Raw genomic sequence first — 19,607 nt, forward strand, 5'->3', positions numbered from 1 at the left:
ATTCTTGCGTCTTCTACTAAACCCCGGAATTGGAAATTATCTCCCGAACTCTCTGTCATCAGCCTTGCATGATGATTCTTGCAAAATTTCACATTTATTGACAGCATAGAGTTCGCATTAGTCAGCCTCATGGTAACAGATGGCCTGCCCCACTGGTGTAGAACCAGAAGATGAAAAACAGCACAAGAACCACAACTAGGGTTTTTGGAAAAATATTTTCAATCAATATTAATTCACTCAAAAGTAAAAATCTTCCTTACACCATCCACCATCCAAATACACATGTTCCATAAATCAATAGAAAAATAGAAAACACGAAATAAATAAATCTCCTAAATTAGTATTTGACTTCTAAAGACTTCTCTTGCGCCTAAAATAGGTGTTCCTTTCTTCTCGTTGATCAGTATCACCCACATTTGAAACAAACCTGTACATAGGCGATCAACCAGGAATCACATCATGTGCTTTGTGGTCGGACCAGATGTGATCATCTCAAGTCAGGCAGCATTTTGGTAGCAGCTTCACCAAAGAATCAACGAAAAGGGCAGCAATTTAAGACCAACATTGCTGGTCATGCTACCACAACTACAACCACAATAAGAAGAATGATCCCAAAGATTACCAACATTAGACATGTCTGCATACCAAAAAATAAAAAGGTGAAAAAATTTCAAATATTTTTCTCAAAAGAAAAAAGAAAAAAAGTAAAAGGTTATGCGAGATGTCACACATTTCTACAACTTAAAATAAACAGACTCACTCAAATTAGCTGCATGAAACCAACTCTGTTACTTTCAATTAGAATTTACCAAAACAATTCTACTCGATACTTTATATAGTTTAAAGATGGATGGCTATATGAACTCAGCTTTAATAAGTTTCCAATGAAACAAAAAACTCCACCATGTAATGCCAACACTGCCAAGGGCTAGAGTTACTCAAAGTGTAACTATGATGGTCTAAAATTAATACATAAAACCATAGATTGTGTTTGGTAGGTGCTCAACTATACAATGGAATAGGTACAAGGTACTTGGTTTCAATGCAAAAACAAGCTCAACTGTAAATTGAAAATTTTCAGAAGCAATGTAACTGAAAGAGAAAATAAATGAGGTATATGTATATTGAATTTGTTGTGTAATTACAAGGGGAGCTTAGCTCGCTTCTTATAGCCTATGCGAGGCATGCGAGACGCGAGGCACGGAGCCGAAAGCATAAAGCAAACAAACATAATAATAACAACTTAATGCTAAAGTATACAAAGTAATAACAACTAAAGAATAAACAATGCTAAAGTATAATAATAGACTAAACAATGCTAAAGTATAATAATAGACTAACATCCCCCCGCAAACTCAAGGAGGGAAAGCATCAACCAAGTTGAGTTTGGAAACAAGATCAGTGAAGCGGCCAGGAGGATGAGCTTTAGTGAAGATATCAGCGGGTTGATCGATGGAAGCAATAGGGAGAAGGTGGACAGTACCACAGGTAACATGCTGGCGAATGAAATGACAATCAATCTCAATATGTTTGGTGCGATCATGAAAAACATCATTGTGAGCAATTTGAAGAGCACTGTGATTGTCACAAAAAAGGTCAGTAGCACCAGAGGAGGGAACACCCAGATCAGCAAGAAGCCAACGAAGCCAGAGAAGTTCCTGAGTAGTATCAGCAAGAGCACGGTATTCGGCCTCAGTACTGGAACGAGCAGTAAGAGATTGTTTCTTGCTGCGCCAAGAAATAAGAGAATCACCCAGAAAAAAGCAGAACCCAGTAGTAGACCGGCGGTCAGTAGGATCTCCAGCCTAATCAGCATCGGAAAAAGCACGAAGCCGGAGAGAGGAGCGGGCGGAATAATGAAGACCATGAAACATGGTGCCTTTGAGATACCGAAGGATACGAAGTAAGGCAGCATAATGAGGGGTACGAGGAGCCGACATAAACTGGCTGACAATATGAACTGTATAGGCAATATCAGGACGAGTAACAGTGAGATAGACAAGACTGCCAACCAGCTGACGATATAGGGTAGCATCAGAGAGAAGAGTGCCATCAAGAGGTGTAAGACGACTCTGAGGCTCGAGGGGAGTGGAAGCAGTCTTGCAATCCGTAAGACCAGCACGGGTGAGAAGATCAGAGGTATACTTAGCTTGAGAGATAAAAGAACCCGTAGAATCATGGAAGATTTCAAGACCCAAGAAATAGCTGAGAGGACCAAGGTCTTTCATCTCGAAATGGTGGCTAAGAAACTGTTTAAGGCGAAGAATACCATCGATATCATCACCGGTGATAATCATGTCATCCACATAAAGTAAAAGCAGGGTGGTCCCTTGAGCTGCTTTTCGGATAAAAAGAGCAGTATCATAAGAGCTGGAGGTGAAACCATAGTCATGAATAGTAGAGCTGAACTTGGCAAACCAAGTGCGTGGAGCTTGTTTGAGACCGTATAAGGCACGCCGAAGCTTGCAGACTTTATGAGGTGGATAAGTAGACCCGGGGGGAGGTTGCATGTAAACCTCCTCGAGAAGAACACCATTAAGAAAAGCATTGGTGACGTCCATTTGATAAAGATCCCAGCGGCGGGAGGTAGCAACAGCAATCAAGCTGCGAACAGAGGTGAGACGAGCAACAGGAGCAAAGGTCTCTTCATAGTCAATACCATATTCTTGGTTAAATCCTTTGGCAACAAGGCGGGCTTTGTAGCGCTCAATAGATCCATCAGAACAAGTCTTGATTTTGTATACCCATTTGCAGCCAATGGCAGACTTGCCAGGAGGAAGATCAACAATGTCCCAAGTATGGGTTTTGGCTAATGCCTGCAATTCAGTAGTCATAGCTTGCTGCCAAAGAGGATTAGAGCGAGCCTCACGATAGGAGGTCGGTTCATAAGTAGAAAAAGCAGTAGAGCCAACAATAAAGTCACGAAGACGAGTAGAAGGTTGTGTTACCCGGCGTGGTCTAGCAGACGGAGGAGGAGCCAGAGGAAGAGACTCAGCAGGAGGGGAGGAGTCCGAGGAAGCAAGAGCAGGACCATCAGAGGGAGCAGGGGCATGGGACAGTCCAGCAGGCAAGGCGATCTCGAGAGAAGCTGGCGTGGGTGGTGGAGGAAGATCATCAGAAAATAGATCAGTGGAAGGATCAGTAAAAAACAGAGAGGGTGAGGGAACGGACAAACGGAAGAGAGAGAGAGAGAGAGGAAAACATTTTGTGTTCCCAAAAGACCACATGACGAGAGATACGAAGTCGTTGGGAGAGAGGATCCCAACAACGATACCCTTTATGTTCAATACCATAGCCCAAGAAGCAACAAAGGCGGGAACGAGGTTCAAGTTTGGTACGTTCATGAGGTTGGAGAAGAACAAAACAGGCAGAGCCAAAGACCCGAAGGTTGGTGTAAGGAGGACGGGTGCTGTGCAGACGCTCATAAGGGGTGTGATTCTGAATGACAGGTGTAGGGATACAATTGATAGTGTAAGCAGCAGTGAGAGCTGCCTCTCCCCAAAAATGTTCCGGACAAGAGGAAGATAGAAGAAGAGCACGAGTAGTGTCGAGAATATGCCGATGTTTCCGTTCAGCACGTCCATTTTGTTGAGACGTACCGGGACAGGAACGATAAGGTTGAGTACCATGACTCTGAAGGAAGGAAAGAAAGTCAAAATCTTTATATTCCATGGCATTGTCGGAGCGAAAAATCTTAATAGTTTTAGAAAATTGTGTGTTAACCATTGCAGCAAAATTGTAATAAAGTTGTTTGAGCTCAGAGCGACTTTTCATAAGGAACAACCATGTAAAACGGGAAAAATCATCAATAAAAACAACAAAGTAGCGGGCTCCGCCCATAGTGGGAGTAGGAGAGGGTCCCCAAATATCAGAATGGATGAGATCAAATGGTGCAAGAGAAACAGAGTCACTTTTATTAAACGACAAAGCAGGTGGTTTAGCAAGTTGACAGGACACACAATCGAAAGCATCAGAGCTGACAGGACCTAAATGACCACTAGAAATTAAAGTTTTTAAACGACCAGCAGAAAGATGGCCTAAACGACAGTGCCAAAGCTGAAAAGGAGATAAACGAGGAGCAGTGGTAGCAGTGGTAGGAGCTGTGATCTGAGAGGAATCCGGAACATGAAGATGGATAAGTTCGTAGAGGCGTCCATGCTTACGGCCTATCCCAAGGGTTTGCCCCGTCCGAGGGTCCTGCACCAAACAACCAGTAGGAGAAAAGGTAACAGTTAGACCATGCTCACATAATTGACTAATGGAGATAAGATTTAAAGTGAGAGCAGGCATAAGATAGACATGAGATAAAGATAAGTGAGAGGTGGAAACAGAACCAACATGACTTACAGACAGAAGAGACCCATTAGCAGTATGGATAGAAGGAACATGAGGAGTAAAAGAGATAGGAGTAAAAATAGTAGAGTCAAAGGTCATGTGATTACAACAAGCGGAGTCAAAGTACCAAGAAGTGTTACCTGCGGTGACAGACAAGGCAGGAGAGGAAAGGGTACCGGATTTTTGCCAAAGATGTTGAAACATGGCTTCGACATCTGTGTGAGAGAAGACTGGAGTGGAAGGATCTATAGGGACAGGGGAAAGTAAATCCTCTGAGGCAGCAGCAGCAGTGCGTTGAGCAGGGAGTGATTTAAACGGAGGCCCAGAACGATGTGAGGTGTTGCGGGAAAAATGCCCGGGGGAAGGACCATTGCGAGAAGCACGGGCGGGATTGCGGAAGCAATCTTGCTGAAGATGACCAGGACCAGTCTTGTTGCAAAACCGACAGAGGCGAACAGGACAATGAACCAGAAGATGAGTCGACGGAAGACTGCGATTTTGACAGTAGTTGCAGAAGGTTGACTTCTGGGATGAAGGTGGGGAAGGAGAACTCTTAGTCTGGGGAGTAGCAAGAACAGAGTCCACAGGGTGCGGATGGAGAGTACCAAACCGAGTTTCCTCTGACAGGAGTTCAGAAATTGCTTGCTCAAGAGTGGGTAAAGGAGTGCGATGGAGGAGAGATGCTCGTACGGGCTCAAAACGGGAAGTAAGAGCCATGAGAAACTGAACCAAGCGATGTTGGTCACGGTAAGTAGTAAACAAGGCAGCATCCTTAGTACAATCCCATGGAGGTTCAGAAAGAGCAAGCTGATCCCAAACATAATACATTTGGGAGAGGAAATCATTAATGGTCTGAGTTGTTTCTTGGCGCATACGGTGAAGATGACTCAGAAGCTGATATTGGTGCGCAAGGCCAGTAGTCTGATAGCGTTCTTGTAAAAAATCCCAGATGTCCTTGGCGGGAGAGGAAGCAGAGTCAAGTTGGAACCGACCAAACTGAAGGCTGATAGATGTAATAGAAGTATTGAGAAACCAGGTAATGATCTGATAGTTTTTACTATCCCAATCCTCCAGATGATCGATATATTTGACAGCGGAGTCCGTGGTGGCAGCGGAGTCCGTGGGTGTAACAACCCTCATACTGTTTACCGATTACTGACTGATTGATTACCGATTACCGTTAAACTGAATTGATTATGACTGATAATTGGACTGATTAAAGTACTGAACTGACTGATTGAAATTGGAAACCGAATTGATTGAGTATATGTTAGTTAAATTGCATTTTATCTGTTTGACCGTATGATTATCTGTTCATGCTTATATGTTTAAACTGCTAATTGAAGGCCTTATCGGCGGCCTTATCGGCGGCCGAATTAGAAATCGATTGATGTTCCGTGACCCTCATAATTAATGTGATTTTATGGTATATTTATCTGAGAACTGATTAGGTATGATTAAATTAGATTAAAATAAGCCAATTAAAGAGTTTGCCATATTTACCATTTTACCACTATCTCATATACACACACTTGAGCCTTTTACACTCCACGTATGTGATCAAACCAAACTTTTCTTCTCCCATTCTTGCACTCAACCGACCCAAGAGGAGAGTTAGAGAGAGAGAGAGAGAATTGTTCTAGAGAATTGGCTTGAAAGGCTTGAAGAGATCATAGGAGATTTGCCTAATTGGACTCCTAAACCTTGAATACAAGCTCTAGGTAAGGATTTTATCTTCTCATTCTTGTGTTTGAACTGGTTCTTGTATGGTTCATGTCTAGTTGTAGAGCTAAGTCATGAATTGGTCCATTAATGGTGAATTGAAGCTCAATCTTTGCATGCATGTTTGTATTGTAGATGTTTGAGTTGTTTTCATGGCAAAAGGTTACATGCATGTTCATAATCATGTTTAAGTCCATGATTTCACCATGTTTTGAAAAAGAATTGGCTCCTGAGAGCATCAATTGAAGCTTAAGTGTTGCATGCATGTACATATATTGAAGTTTTGAGGTGGTAGTTCACCATACCTCACATGCATGTCCATCTTTTGGTCATACTCCATGAGTTCATCTTATCTTTGAAGGTTTGAGCTCTTTTGAAACAGCATTAAAGCTTTGAAAACGATTTAAGATCATGCATGTCATGTTTGAAGATTGTTCTTGAAAATGATTTGAAATTGGGTTTGAATTAAACACCCTTGGGCTTTGATTTCTTAAAAATTGAGCTTTGAAACATGATATCCTATGTGTTTTTAAGTGTTTTCCAGAAAATGGGCCCAAGAGGATTGGTTTTGATGCTTTTGAGCTTGGTTTTAGACCTGGAGATCGAATCTGGGACTTCCAGATTTCAGTTGTCCGCTCGAGCGGGGGAAGTGCCGCTCGAGCGGGAAAATCGAGCTTCCAGCATCTTGCACTGTTTTACAGTCCGCTCGAGCGGAGGATTGGGCGCTCGAGCGAAGTCATGTCTCAAGCTCGAGCGGGCGTCGAGCGGAGATTTCACCCGTCCAGTACTTTCACAGTACGCTCGAGCGGGAAAGTTTACGCTCGAGCGTGTACCTTTGTTGCATGTCCGCTCGAGCGGGTAAACCTGAGCTCGAGCGGGACTCTGTTTTTCTGAAAATGCTTTTAAATGTACATCTTTGCATCCTCATCCCATTCTAGGCATTCTTAGGCCTAGTTTAAGACATCTTGTTGAGGATATAGACGTAGAACACACCGAGGCATTAGGGATTAAGTTATTATATTTCCCAACTGTGTAGCTTAGTGTGTTCAACTTGTGAACTGTGTAGGGTTGGCGACTGGGGAGACACGCTCTAGCATACTGTAGCCCGAACTCTGTGAGTAACAATTGTGTAAAGATATGTTCAACTGATTATCTTTTGAATACTGAACTGAACTGTTTACTGAACTGGTATTACTGAATGAATGTATGTCCTTTATTTCTGAACTATACTGTGGCATCCTTAGTACCTACGGTTTACTGTACTGTTACTGTTACAGAGATCTCTGTCGGTTCCCTCGTGGAGCCACTACTGTTTACTGACTGATGGCCATCATTACTGTTCGGTCTTTTAAGACCTACTGTTACTGTTATGCTAATGGATGTACCACATATGACTGTTTACTGTACTGAGCAACTGAATTACTGATTGAAATGAACTGTTTTCATTACTGTAAGGACATTCATTCTAAACCCCTTTACGCTTTATGTTATTCACTGGGCTTTAGCTCACTGCTCATATATATATGTAGGTGTACAGGCACCAGACCGCAGCTAGAGGCGTCAGGGTTACTCCAGTTTTGTCAAGCCAGCCTTTGTGCCTCACTGCGAGGTTCCGAGCCTACTGTTAAGGCTTAGGGGTGTTTTAGAATTTCCCCCTTTTTGTACTGTTTCACTGTTTTGTATAGACTGACTGTTTACTGTACTGTTATACAGGGATTAGGTCCCTGTACTGTGTGACTGTTAATTTTGTATACTGTGTTGTACAGACGGAATGTTTTCCGTACTGTTATGTGGGGTTGAGTCCCTAGTTAAATGGATGTGAATATTGTGTATACTGTTCTGTACTGTTTTTGTATAATGTATGAAAAGCCTTTTTGCATACAGACCGTCACAGCTCAATGGACACTATTTATTTACTGTATTGGCTTCCGCCAGGCCCTGTACTCTGTTTCACTGTATTACTGTTCAGCAGGCCTTCGGTAATCTCGGATTACTGGCCGGTTACGGTGCTAAACCCATAGGGCCGGGTTTGGGTCGTGACAGAGTGGTATCAGAGCGATACTTAACCACGAGTTATACCGCACACACGTGTCCAAATGAGCTATAGGGTGTCCTAGAAAAGTGATTAGGGCATTTCATGAACTTGAAAAGTGTGTGGTTAGGTTATGACTGAATATCTGCTAATGTGTTAAACTGGTAAACAAATGACCGCTTATGTTTAAAACTGTTATAACTGCTTATAGTGAAATGGATAATGCAAATGAACCTGAGTCCTCATCTACTGAGGCAAGAATGGAAAGAATGGAAAGAATGATAGAACTGATAACTGCTAGACTTGAACAACAGAACCAACAGCCTCCTCCTCCTCCTCCGGTACAGCCGGAACTTAATGTGAATGTGAATGATGGGGACATAATTGCTTTGACCCAGAAGTTCAGCAAAATGAAACCGCCATCCTTTCAGGGAGGCCTTGAACCGTTAAAAGCTGAAGCTTGGGTTCTGGAAACAGAGAAATTATTTGAAGTGTTTCCGTGCTCGGAAGCGAACAAGGTATTGTTAGCTACCTACACCCTTCAAGAAGAAGCTAGAAGGTGGTGGATGTTGATTCGTGATACAAATGCTGTTATGACTTGGGCTCAGTTCAAGGAGTCCTTTTTTGAAAAGTACTTCCCACAGTGTGTCAGGGATAGGAAAGTGACTGAATTTGAGCAACTGAAACAGGGCACCACGTCGGTTGCCGAATATGAAACAAAATTTACTGAACTTGCCCGTTATGCACCGCATATGGTGGATACTGAGTATAAGAAGGCCAGGAAATTTGAAGGTGGCCTTAATGTTGCAATTCTGGATCGAATAAATGTTTTGAAACTACCGACTTTTGTGGGTGTTCTCGACCGGGCATTGATGGCCGAGTCGAACATTGCAGCAGTGAAACAATCTGAAACGCCAACAACTGAATGGCATGGTAAAAGGCAGGGTTTCAAATTCAAGAAAGGCAAGCACAACCCAGCCAACAAGAAACAGAATACGGGGTCGACAACTAGCCCCAGCCAAGGGAGTGGTTTCATACCACCCTGTTCTGAGTGTGGCAAGAAGCACAAAGGGGTTTGCTACAGAATATCTGGAGCCTGCTACAGGTGTGGCAAGGTGGGCCACATGATTAAAGACTGCCCCTCTGCTCCACAAGCCAGTAGTAAAGCTGCACCAAGCGCAGCAGCATCAACTGTAGCACCAAAGCCTAACCCCAGAGCTACCGGGAAAGAGCCTGTGAGGCAAGGCCGAGTGTTCGCACTAGTACCGGGAGATGTGCAGAATACCGAGACCGTTGTGTCAGGTATTCTCTCTATCTGTACTCAAAATGCATATGTACTGATTGATTCGGGGTCTACGCATTCTTATGTATCGCATGCTTTCTCACGGAAATTGAATAGACCCTTAGAACCTATGAACTATCTGCTAGCCGTATCATCACCCGTAGGGGGATCCATGACATGTGCTTATATGTACCCCGCATGTGAAATTATTGTTGGGGATGTGCATCTGTCTATTGATTTACTGCCATTGAACATTGATCATTTTGACATAATATTGGGAATGGATTGGTTACAAAAATATCATGCCACTATTGACTGTGTGACCAAGCAAGTTGTTTTCCGTCCACCTGGTCTGCCTGAATTCGTGTTTAATGGGGTTGGAGTAGTACCTCCCCCGTATCTGATTTCATCTGTGAAAGCTGTAAAATTGATTAGAAAGGGCTGTAAGGGATATTTGTGTTCTGTACTGACTGTATCTACTGATGATAATGCTAATGTGAACTGTATTCCTATAGTCAGAGAATTCCCAGATGTTCTTCCAGACAATTTGCCAGGGGATTTGATTGACAGGGAGATTGAATTCACCGTGGACGTGATTCCCGGAACACAGCCAGTTTCTAAAGCTCCTTACAGAATGGCTCCAACTGAACTGAAGGAACTGAAAGTGCAATTGCAAGAACTGTTAGATAAAAAGTTCATCAGACCTAGCACTTCGCCATGGGGTGCTCCTGTTTTGTTTGTCAAGAAGAAAGATGGCTCACTGAGACTGTGCATTGACTACCGTGAATTGAACAAGGTAACTGTAAAGAATAAATACCCGTTACCGCGTATTGATGACCTGTTTGATCAGTTACAGGGTGCTAAAGTATTTTCCAAGATTGATCTTAGATCCGGATATCATCAACTGAAGGTTAAGCCGGAAGACATTGATAAAACTGCTTTTAGAACGAGGTATGGACATTACGAATTTTTAGTTATGCCTTTTGGAGTCACGAACGCACCAGCTGCTTTTATGGACCTCATGAACAGAATTTTTAAACCGTACCTTGATGACTTTATTGTTGTATTTATCGATGACATATTGATCTACTCCAAAAGCATAGGACAACATGAACATCATCTGAGACTTGCCCTACAAACTTTAAGAGAACAGAAACTGTATGCTAAACTGTCTAAATGTGAATTTTGGCTTGACCATGTTATGTTTTTGGGGCATGTTGTTAGCAAAGATGGAATTTCTGTTGATCCGCAGAAAATTGAAGCTGTAGTGAACTGGCCTAGACCGACAAATGTGACTGAAGTCCGAAGCTTTTTGGGATTGGCTGGATATTACAGAAGATTTGTCAAAGATTTCTCCAAAATTGCTCTACCATTGACTCAGTTAACTCAAAAGGGGACATCATTTGACTGGACCGACCAAAGAGAATCTGCTTTCCAGGAGTTGAAAACTCGACTTGTGACTGCACCAGTTTTGACTTTACCCTCAGGTACGGATGGTTATACTATATTTAGTGATGCTTCTCATAAGGGTTTGGGATGTGTTTTAATGCAGAATGGGAGAGTTATTGCTTATGCTTCCCGACAACTGAGACCACATGAAAAGAACTACCCGACCCATGATCTGGAACTTGCTGCAGTAGTATTTGCACTGAAAATCTGGCGTCACTACCTATACGGGGTAACATGTGAAGTATATACCGACCACAAGAGTTTGAAATATTTCTTCACACAGAAAGAACTGAACATGAGACAGCGGAGATGGCTAGAACTGATCAAGGATTATGACCTACAGATATTGTACCATCCGGGAAAGGCCAATACCGTTGCCGATGCATTGAGCCGGAAATCGATTGGGAACTTAGCATGTTTGCTCACAGGACAGAAAGAGTTGCTTTGTGACCTTGAAAAATCTGAAATTGAAATTGTTTTGAGAGAACAAGGTGGAACCTTAGCTGCTATTTCTGCTCAACCGGCACTGATTGAAGAGATTAAAGAAAAACAGCAACTGGATGACTTCTTGAAGAAGATCATCGAAGAAAGAGAATCTAAACCGAGACCGGGATTCAAATTTGAGAATAATGTACTGAAATTTCAAGAAAGACTGTGTGTACCAAATGATACTGAACTGAAAAGAAGAGTTCTGCAAGAAGGCCACAATTCGAAATTGTCTATCCATCCGGGGAACACGAAAATGTACCAAGATCTGAAACAGAATTTCTGGTGGCCGGGAATGAAGAAAGAAATTGCCGACTTTGTGTCCAAATGTCTTCATTGTCAACAGGTCAAAGCTGAACATCAACGACCTGCCGGATTATTGCAACCCTTACCTATACCAGAGTGGAAATGGGAGCATATCACGATGGATTTTATCGTCGGATTGCCTCGCTCCAGAAAAGGTATGGATTCAATTTGGGTTATTGTTGATAGACTAACCAAATCTGCTCACTTCTTACCTGTCAAGACGATTTATAATGCGGACAAATTGGCTGTTATCTATATTGATGAAATTGTTAGACTGCATGGAGTGCCTGTGTCTATTGTTTCTGACAGGGATTCGAAGTTTACATCGAGGTTTTGGCAAAGCCTACAAACTGCACTGGGTACTGAACTGAGACTGAGTAGTGCCTATCATCCTCAGACAGATGGCCAATCTGAAAGGGCCATCCAAACTCTGGAGGATCTACTGAGAATGTGTGTCCTTGATTTTCAGGGAAACTGGGAAAGTCACTTGCCCTTAGCTGAATTCGCCTACAACAACAGCTACCATTCGAGTATTGGTATGGCGCCTTTTGAGGCATTGTATGGCAGAAAATGTAGATCTCCAATTTGCTGGGCAGAAGTTGGAGATGGGCCTTTGCTTGGGCCCGAGATTGTATATGAAACAACTGAAAAAGTGAAACTGATACAGCAAAGATTGAAAACTGCACAGAGTAGACAGAAAAGTTATGCAGATGTCAGAAGACGGGACATAGAGTATGAAGTGGGTGATCACGTTTTTGTGAAAGTGACACCAATGAAAGGCCAGACTCGTTTTGGAGTCAAAGGCAAGTTAGCACCGAGATACGTCGGACCTTATGAGATTATTGAGAAAATTAATCCGGTGGCGTATCAAGTTGCGCTCCCTCCTGAAATGGAACACATGCATAATGTTTTCCACATTTCTATGTTAAGAGACTATCTTCGGGATCCCTTCCATGTAATAGAGCCTACCCACGTAGTGTTGAGTGATGACTACACATACGAGGAACGGCCTATACAGATTGTAAACAGACGGATCAAGAAACTGAGGAACAAAGAGATCCCGTTAGTGAAAGTTGACTGGCAAAACCATGGTGGCATGTATGCCACTTGGGAAAGGGAAGATGACATGGCCAAAAGATATCCTGAACTGTTTCCACTGAATCCTGTTTTCTTCCAGAATGAAGGTAACTCGAGTTTAGAGGACTAAACTCTTTATAAGGAGGGGAGACTGTAACAACCCTCATACTGTTTACCGATTACTGACTGATTGATTACCGATTACCGTTAAACTGAATTGATTATGACTGATAATTGGACTGATTAAAGTACTGAACTGACTGATTGAAATTGGAAACCGAATTGATTGAGTATATGTTAGTTAAATTGCATTTTATCTGTTTGACCGTATGATTATCTGTTCATGCTTATATGTTTAAACTGCTAATTGAAGGCCTTATCGGCGGCCTTATCGGCGGCCGAATTAGAAATCGATTGATGTTCCGTGACCCTCATAATTAATGTGATTTTATGGTATATTTATCTGAGAACTGATTAGGTATGATTAAATTAGATTAAAATAAGCCAATTAAAGAGTTTGCCATATTTACCATTTTACCACTATCTCATATACACACACTTGAGCCTTTTACACTCCACGTATGTGATCAAACCAAACTTTTCTTCTCCCATTCTTGCACTCAACCGACCCAAGAGGAGAGTTAGAGAGAGAGAGAGAGAATTGTTCTAGAGAATTGGCTTGAAAGGCTTGAAGAGATCATAGGAGATTTGCCTAATTGGACTCCTAAACCTTGAATACAAGCTCTAGGTAAGGATTTTATCTTCTCATTCTTGTGTTTGAACTGGTTCTTGTATGGTTCATGTCTAGTTGTAGAGCTAAGTCATGAATTGGTCCATTAATGGTGAATTGAAGCTCAATCTTTGCATGCATGTTTGTATTGTAGATGTTTGAGTTGTTTTCATGGCAAAAGGTTACATGCATGTTCATAATCATGTTTAAGTCCATGATTTCACCATGTTTTGAAAAAGAATTGGCTCCTGAGAGCATCAATTGAAGCTTAAGTGTTGCATGCATGTACATATATTGAAGTTTTGAGGTGGTAGTTCACCATACCTCACATGCATGTCCATCTTTTGGTCATACTCCATGAGTTCATCTTATCTTTGAAGGTTTGAGCTCTTTTGAAACAGCATTAAAGCTTTGAAAACGATTTAAGATCATGCATGTCATGTTTGAAGATTGTTCTTGAAAATGATTTGAAATTGGGTTTGAATTAAACACCCTTGGGCTTTGATTTCTTAAAAATTGAGCTTTGAAACATGATATCCTATGTGTTTTTAAGTGTTTTCCAGAAAATGGGCCCAAGAGGATTGGTTTTGATGCTTTTGAGCTTGGTTTTAGACCTGGAGATCGAATCTGGGACTTCCAGATTTCAGTTGTCCGCTCGAGCGGGGGAAGTGCCGCTCGAGCGGGAAAATCGAGCTTCCAGCATCTTGCACTGTTTTACAGTCCGCTCGAGCGGAGGATTGGGCGCTCGAGCGAAGTCATGTCTCAAGCTCGAGCGGGCGTCGAGCGGAGATTTCACCCGTCCAGTACTTTCACAGTACGCTCGAGCGGGAAAGTTTACGCTCGAGTGTGTACCTTTGTTGCATGTCCGCTCGAGCGGGTAAACCTGAGCTCGAGCGGGACTCTGTTTTTCTGAAAATGCTTTTAAATGTACATCTTTGCATCCTCATCCCATTCTAGGCATTCTTAGGCCTAGTTTAAGACATCTTGTTGAGGATATAGACGTAGAACACACCGAGGCATTAGGGATTAAGTTATTATATTTCCCAACTGTGTAGCTTAGTGTGTTCAACTTGTGAACTGTGTAGGGTTGGCGACTGGGGAGACACGCTCTAGCATACTGTAGCCCGAACTCTGTGAGTAACAATTGTGTAAAGATATGTTCAACTGATTATCTTTTGAATACTGAACTGAACTGTTTACTGAACTGGTATTACTGAATGAATGTATGTCCTTTATTTCTGAACTATACTGTGGCATCCTTAGTACCTACGGTTTACTGTACTGTTACTGTTACAGAGATCTCTGTCGGTTCCCTCGTGGAGCCACTACTGTTTACTGACTGATGGCCATCATTACTGTTCGGTCTTTTAAGACCTACTGTTACTGTTATGCTAATGGATGTACCACATATGACTGTTTACTGTACTGAGCAACTGAATTACTGATTGAAATGAACTGTTTTCATTACTGTAAGGACATTCATTCTAAACCCCTTTACGCTTTATGTTATTCACTGGGCTTTAGCTCACTGCTCATATATATATGTAGGTGTACAGGCACCAGACCGCAGCTAGAGGCGTCAGGGTTACTCCAGTTTTGTCAAGCCAGCCTTTGTGCCTCACTGCGAGGTTCCGAGCCTACTGTTAAGGCTTAGGGGTGTTTTAGAATTTCCCCCTTTTTGTACTGTTTCACTGTTTTGTATAGACTGACTGTTTACTGTACTGTTATACAGGGATTAGGTCCCTGTACTGTGTGACTGTTAATTTTGTATACTGTGTTGTACAGACGGAATGTTTTCTGTACTGTTATGTGGGGTTGAGTCCCTAGTTAAATGGATGTGAATATTGTGTATACTGTTCTGTACTGTTTTTGTATAATGTATGAAAAGCCTTTTTGCATACAGACCGTCACAGCTCAATGGACACTATTTATTTACTGTATTGGCTTCCGCCAGGCCCTGTACTCTGTTTCACTGTATTACTGTTCAGCAGGCCTTCGGTAATCTCGGATTACTGGCCGGTTACGGTGCTAAACCCATAGGGCCGGGTTTGGGTCGTGACAGTGGGTGCGGGGATAGGTTTGCACACATCCCCAGTGATGATGCGCCAAAGTTTCTTTCCTTTGAGAAACCCAGACATAGCTTGTGCCCATAAGACATAGTTAGTCCCGTCAAGAACAACGGAAATAGGGTGGTGAGAGGAGTCAAGGCGATCCATGAGGGCAAAATCGTACTTTCGAGGTGGAATTTAAAAAATCCGAGGGTACCAGTGAATTCAGAAGGTCGAAATTAGGGAAAAAAGAGTGAACTGACCAAAAAATAGGACCAGAAAGGCACTAAATGGGCTGGTCAAAATTTGGTCAAAGGCGCGGCGCACGTTAGCAGAGAGGTGCGCGGCGCACAATAGCAGCGGACAGCAGGCGGCGCACGAAAGCAGGAGGGCTGACGTCGGCTGACGCAGAAACACGCGGCTCACGTTAGCAGAGGAGGCCGCGGCGCACAGTAGCGCGGGACAGTGCAGAGGCGCGTAGAGCGCGTCAGAGAACGAGAATGCGTGTGACCTTAAGTTCCGGCGGCGCGTGAAGGCGCGTGGAACGTCTTTTGGTGATGAATTTGGTGGCGGTGGATTCGTCGTGAGGAGACGAAGAGACTGGTGTGGTTGAAGAGGGAAAACAGAGAAGGTCGAGAGATGCAACAATCTGTCCAAATGTGATGCAGACGAGAGACACAGCAGTCTGCGAAGAAGAAAAAAAAAATGTAGAGACTAGGCAAAACACCTGTGCTCTGATACCATGAAAGAGAAAATAAATGAGGTATATGTATATTGAATTTGTTGTGTAATTACAAGGGGAGCTTAGCTCGCTTCTTATAGCCTATGCGAGGCATGCGAGACGCGAGGCACGGAGCCGAAAGCATAAAGCAAACAAACATAATAATAACAACTTAATGCTAAAGTATACAAAGTAATAACAACTAAAGAATAAACAATGCTAAAGTATAATAATAGACTAAACAATGCTAAAGTATAATAATAGACTAAACAATGCTAAAGTATAATAATAGACTAACAGTAACTAAAAACATTGACAAGCATGTTATGTTGGTGTTATGCACACAAAACAGAGTACAAGACAACAAAAAGAGAAGTATCCTTGTTTATCTCTCTAGACAACTACGTCTAGATGACATTTTCTATAAAATTTAAACGATAAAGAAATTACAAAATTAATAAATATTTACCATAGATGAATTGGATCTTTGGATCTTCGATGCTTTTGCCAGTTGGCAAGTAGCTTGTGCGGTTCCAGCATGAGAGCTCTCAATGTTCGAGCTAATGTCATCTGAAAGAAGATAAAATGGAGATCTTGTAAAATTAGAGAAAGCGTCAGTGTGTACAAAAAGAAGATTTTTTTATAAAATAAATTTAAGCAGAAGAAGAAGAAGAAATTTTTAAAAAAAATATCTTACCGATCATAACTCCTTGCTCATGAACTAGCACAGCCAGATCCTTAAAAATCTCATTCACCTCACCAATCTCCTGTTGAATTTCTTCGATCCCTTGTTCTCTTTCTTCAATAATGGCTTCATTGAAAACAATATCATTCTCCAACATTGCCACCTCCTGTCTGCACTAAATTACATTGCTCCAGAGGAGCTTAATATATATAATAATAACAATTCACACATGATACAATGAATCATTTACAACAAAAAAAAACCATTGTAGTAGTCTCCATATAATTGCTACATAGTCAGGCCTAAAGTTTCTAGCTAAGTTCAGTTGTTCACCTTTTAGATTGCACAAGAAGAGCTAACTGTTCATGACTCTTCGCTGAATCTATCTCCAGCTCATTGCCATTGTTGCTGCACAAAATTTGATCGAGGACATTAGATGAAATATTCCAAGTCAATCAGCGGCAAATATGTGTGAGACATCAACTAATTACTCCTTAGAATTTAGCAAGTGGCAAAATGAATAACAGAGTCAAGACTTTGTGAAATTTCAACCAATACTGATAATATTGGCCAACTCATCTCAATATTTAGTGAAGAAACTAAGACCCTTATCACAAATCTAGCCAACGCACCTGGGCAGAAGAACTTCCTTAGGAACAAAAGGAGCATATGTTGTTTCCCTCTCGGCTGCAAGCCGTTGAGCCTTCTGAAATTCTCTAAGAACTGCCTGGAAATCTTTTGCCAGCTTAGCATCAGCAATCTTCTTGCTGGCCTGGAGTAGAACGAGAAGATTTCGAGGTATTAGAAGAAAAGTTTTTCCAAATCACGCAAATACAAATTCAACAGAGGGTAGGAAATTTTCTCACAAACAATATGAGGCTTAAAAAATGCAAGTGTTAGCGAGTGTAAATAGAGGAAGCAAAAAAAGTAGGATGGTAACTATGTGTAGCATAAAAGTGGCTAATTGAGAATGCCAATCACATGTGAACTCACACTGACTTCAGTACGCTGATCTGTTTCAGTAGCTTGCTTAAGCTTAGTTGATGTCTCTTTCACCAGTTGTCCAATATGTAACCTAGTCTTGTGCCTGCCAATGAATTCAATCCAATGTAAGAAGTACAAATCACAAATTAAGGACCGATGATGTGGCAACCAATCCATCTATATTATATTACCTCAATTGATAAATCCAAAGAAATAACAATTAATTGAGAAGACAAAAATTACACACTACACAGTTAGAAAGAAAAAGTACAAAAATACGACAGTATGGCGCAAGAAATGAATAGTACAAATTCACATACATAAACTAACCTACCAAGGAATCAGGAGAAATAAATTACACATATAAGCAATGGATGAAAACTATGGCCTAATGAGTGATATAAACTAACCTAGTTATTATAATATTGTTATCATTCCACTCATTATACAAATTATAAATATTAAAAATATTTTAAATTATTATGTTATATTATCAATTAGTAAATTAATGATGTTCTATACTATTAGTGGTATGTGAAGACTATGGCCTAAAATAAAAAATTATTATTGAAAGGCGTGAATACAGATGATCCCTTGATTTCATTAATAACACACTTTAGGTAACCTATATTAATTTTTTTATTATTTATTTTTATTCTTATTTATCTGAATTACAAATGTATAGAGTAGTATTAATACATGAGAGGAGAAGAGCAGAGCATTGAAAGCACAGAAACAAAAACAATAAAAGCGAGAAAAGAGAGAGAGAGAGAGAGAGAGAGAGAGAGGACAGACAGCTTTTGGCGGAGAAGAAGGGTGTCCTTGGGGGTTCCGAGGGAATGAAGAAGGCGTTGGAAGGAGGCAAGGGCCGTGTTGATCTGAAACACGCCGGCGGCGACGCCCTGCGAAGGCTCTTGTCTCTGTTTCTCTTGGTGTTGGTGTTGGCTTCCATTAAAACTGAAAGTCCGGCCCAGTTCAAGATCTTCAAAACTCATCCTTCTCTTTTTGCAAACGGTTGAATATATATATACACACACACACAGAGTTAAAAACAACACAGATATTAATTGTGTTTGTGGGTTTATCTTTATCTATATATATATATATATTAGTTGTGTTGAAGAATTGGCGGGGTTTCGTTGAAGGGAAGGTTTATGGGGAGAGAAAATATAGGTGGAGAGAGGGAGGTTGGGAAGGTAGAGGGAGAGAATATAATATGATAGTCCGAATTGAATTGAATTGAATTGGAATTGGAATTGGAATTGGAATTGGGTGGAAGGAAGAAGGTAGGTAGGTAACGTGTACGGTATTCAGGAAAGCGGCAGGAAGGTGCACCGTGTCCGTGCGGATCCCAACGCCTCCCCACGCCCTTTCTATTTTTCGTCGCTAATGATATGAGGGTGTTTTGGTTGTTTTCAAAATTAGGTCAAGTTTGGCAACATTAAAATAATCTATCTTTTTATTTTTTATTTTTTTATTACATTATTTTTCTATTTTTTTTGTATATTTTTTTGTAAAAAGATAAAAAATACACTTATTTAGGTCATCCCAAACAATCCCTTAGTTTGTTTAGGTTATTTTTTATTAGTATAAAAGATGCTCAGAAAAATAAAATGATACTATTTTAATTTTTATAGTAATTTTTAAAATTTTTATATATTACACTATTATTAAACTTAGCCTTAATATTATGAGTTATAATTTAAAAAAAAAAATTAAGTATAAATAACTACCATTTAAAGTATAATTA

At 41.2% G+C, this 19,607-nt stretch overlaps 1 protein-coding gene across 2 annotated transcripts; it reads right to left on the bottom strand.

The window, feature by feature from the left end:
* Positions 1-201: 201 nt before the first annotated feature.
* Positions 202-19,273, bottom strand: LOC114299800 (syntaxin-22). 2 transcript variants are annotated; one of them, XM_082911379.1, is made up of 7 exons: positions 18,653-19,273; positions 17,867-17,960; positions 17,506-17,645; positions 17,207-17,281; positions 16,886-17,043; positions 16,658-16,758; positions 202-637 (listed from the first exon to the last, which is right to left on the bottom strand). In XM_082911379.1, the coding sequence occupies exons 1-7, from the start codon at positions 18,850-18,852 to the stop codon at positions 572-574; spliced, it is 834 nt and encodes a 277-aa protein (XP_082767505.1). In that variant the 5' UTR covers positions 18,853-19,273; the 3' UTR covers positions 202-571. The 2 variants fall into 2 exon arrangements, with proteins under 2 accessions (XP_082767505.1, XP_082767506.1); XM_082911380.1 differs by having other exon boundaries at positions 202-585; positions 18,653-19,244.
* Positions 19,274-19,607: the final 334 nt, after the last annotated feature.

The sequence above is a fragment of the Camellia sinensis genome, unplaced genomic scaffold (assembly GCF_055761805.1).
Source record: "Camellia sinensis isolate YWXY unplaced genomic scaffold, ASM5576180v1 Unanchor11, whole genome shotgun sequence".
NCBI lineage: Eukaryota > Viridiplantae > Streptophyta > Magnoliopsida > Ericales > Theaceae > Camellia > Camellia sinensis.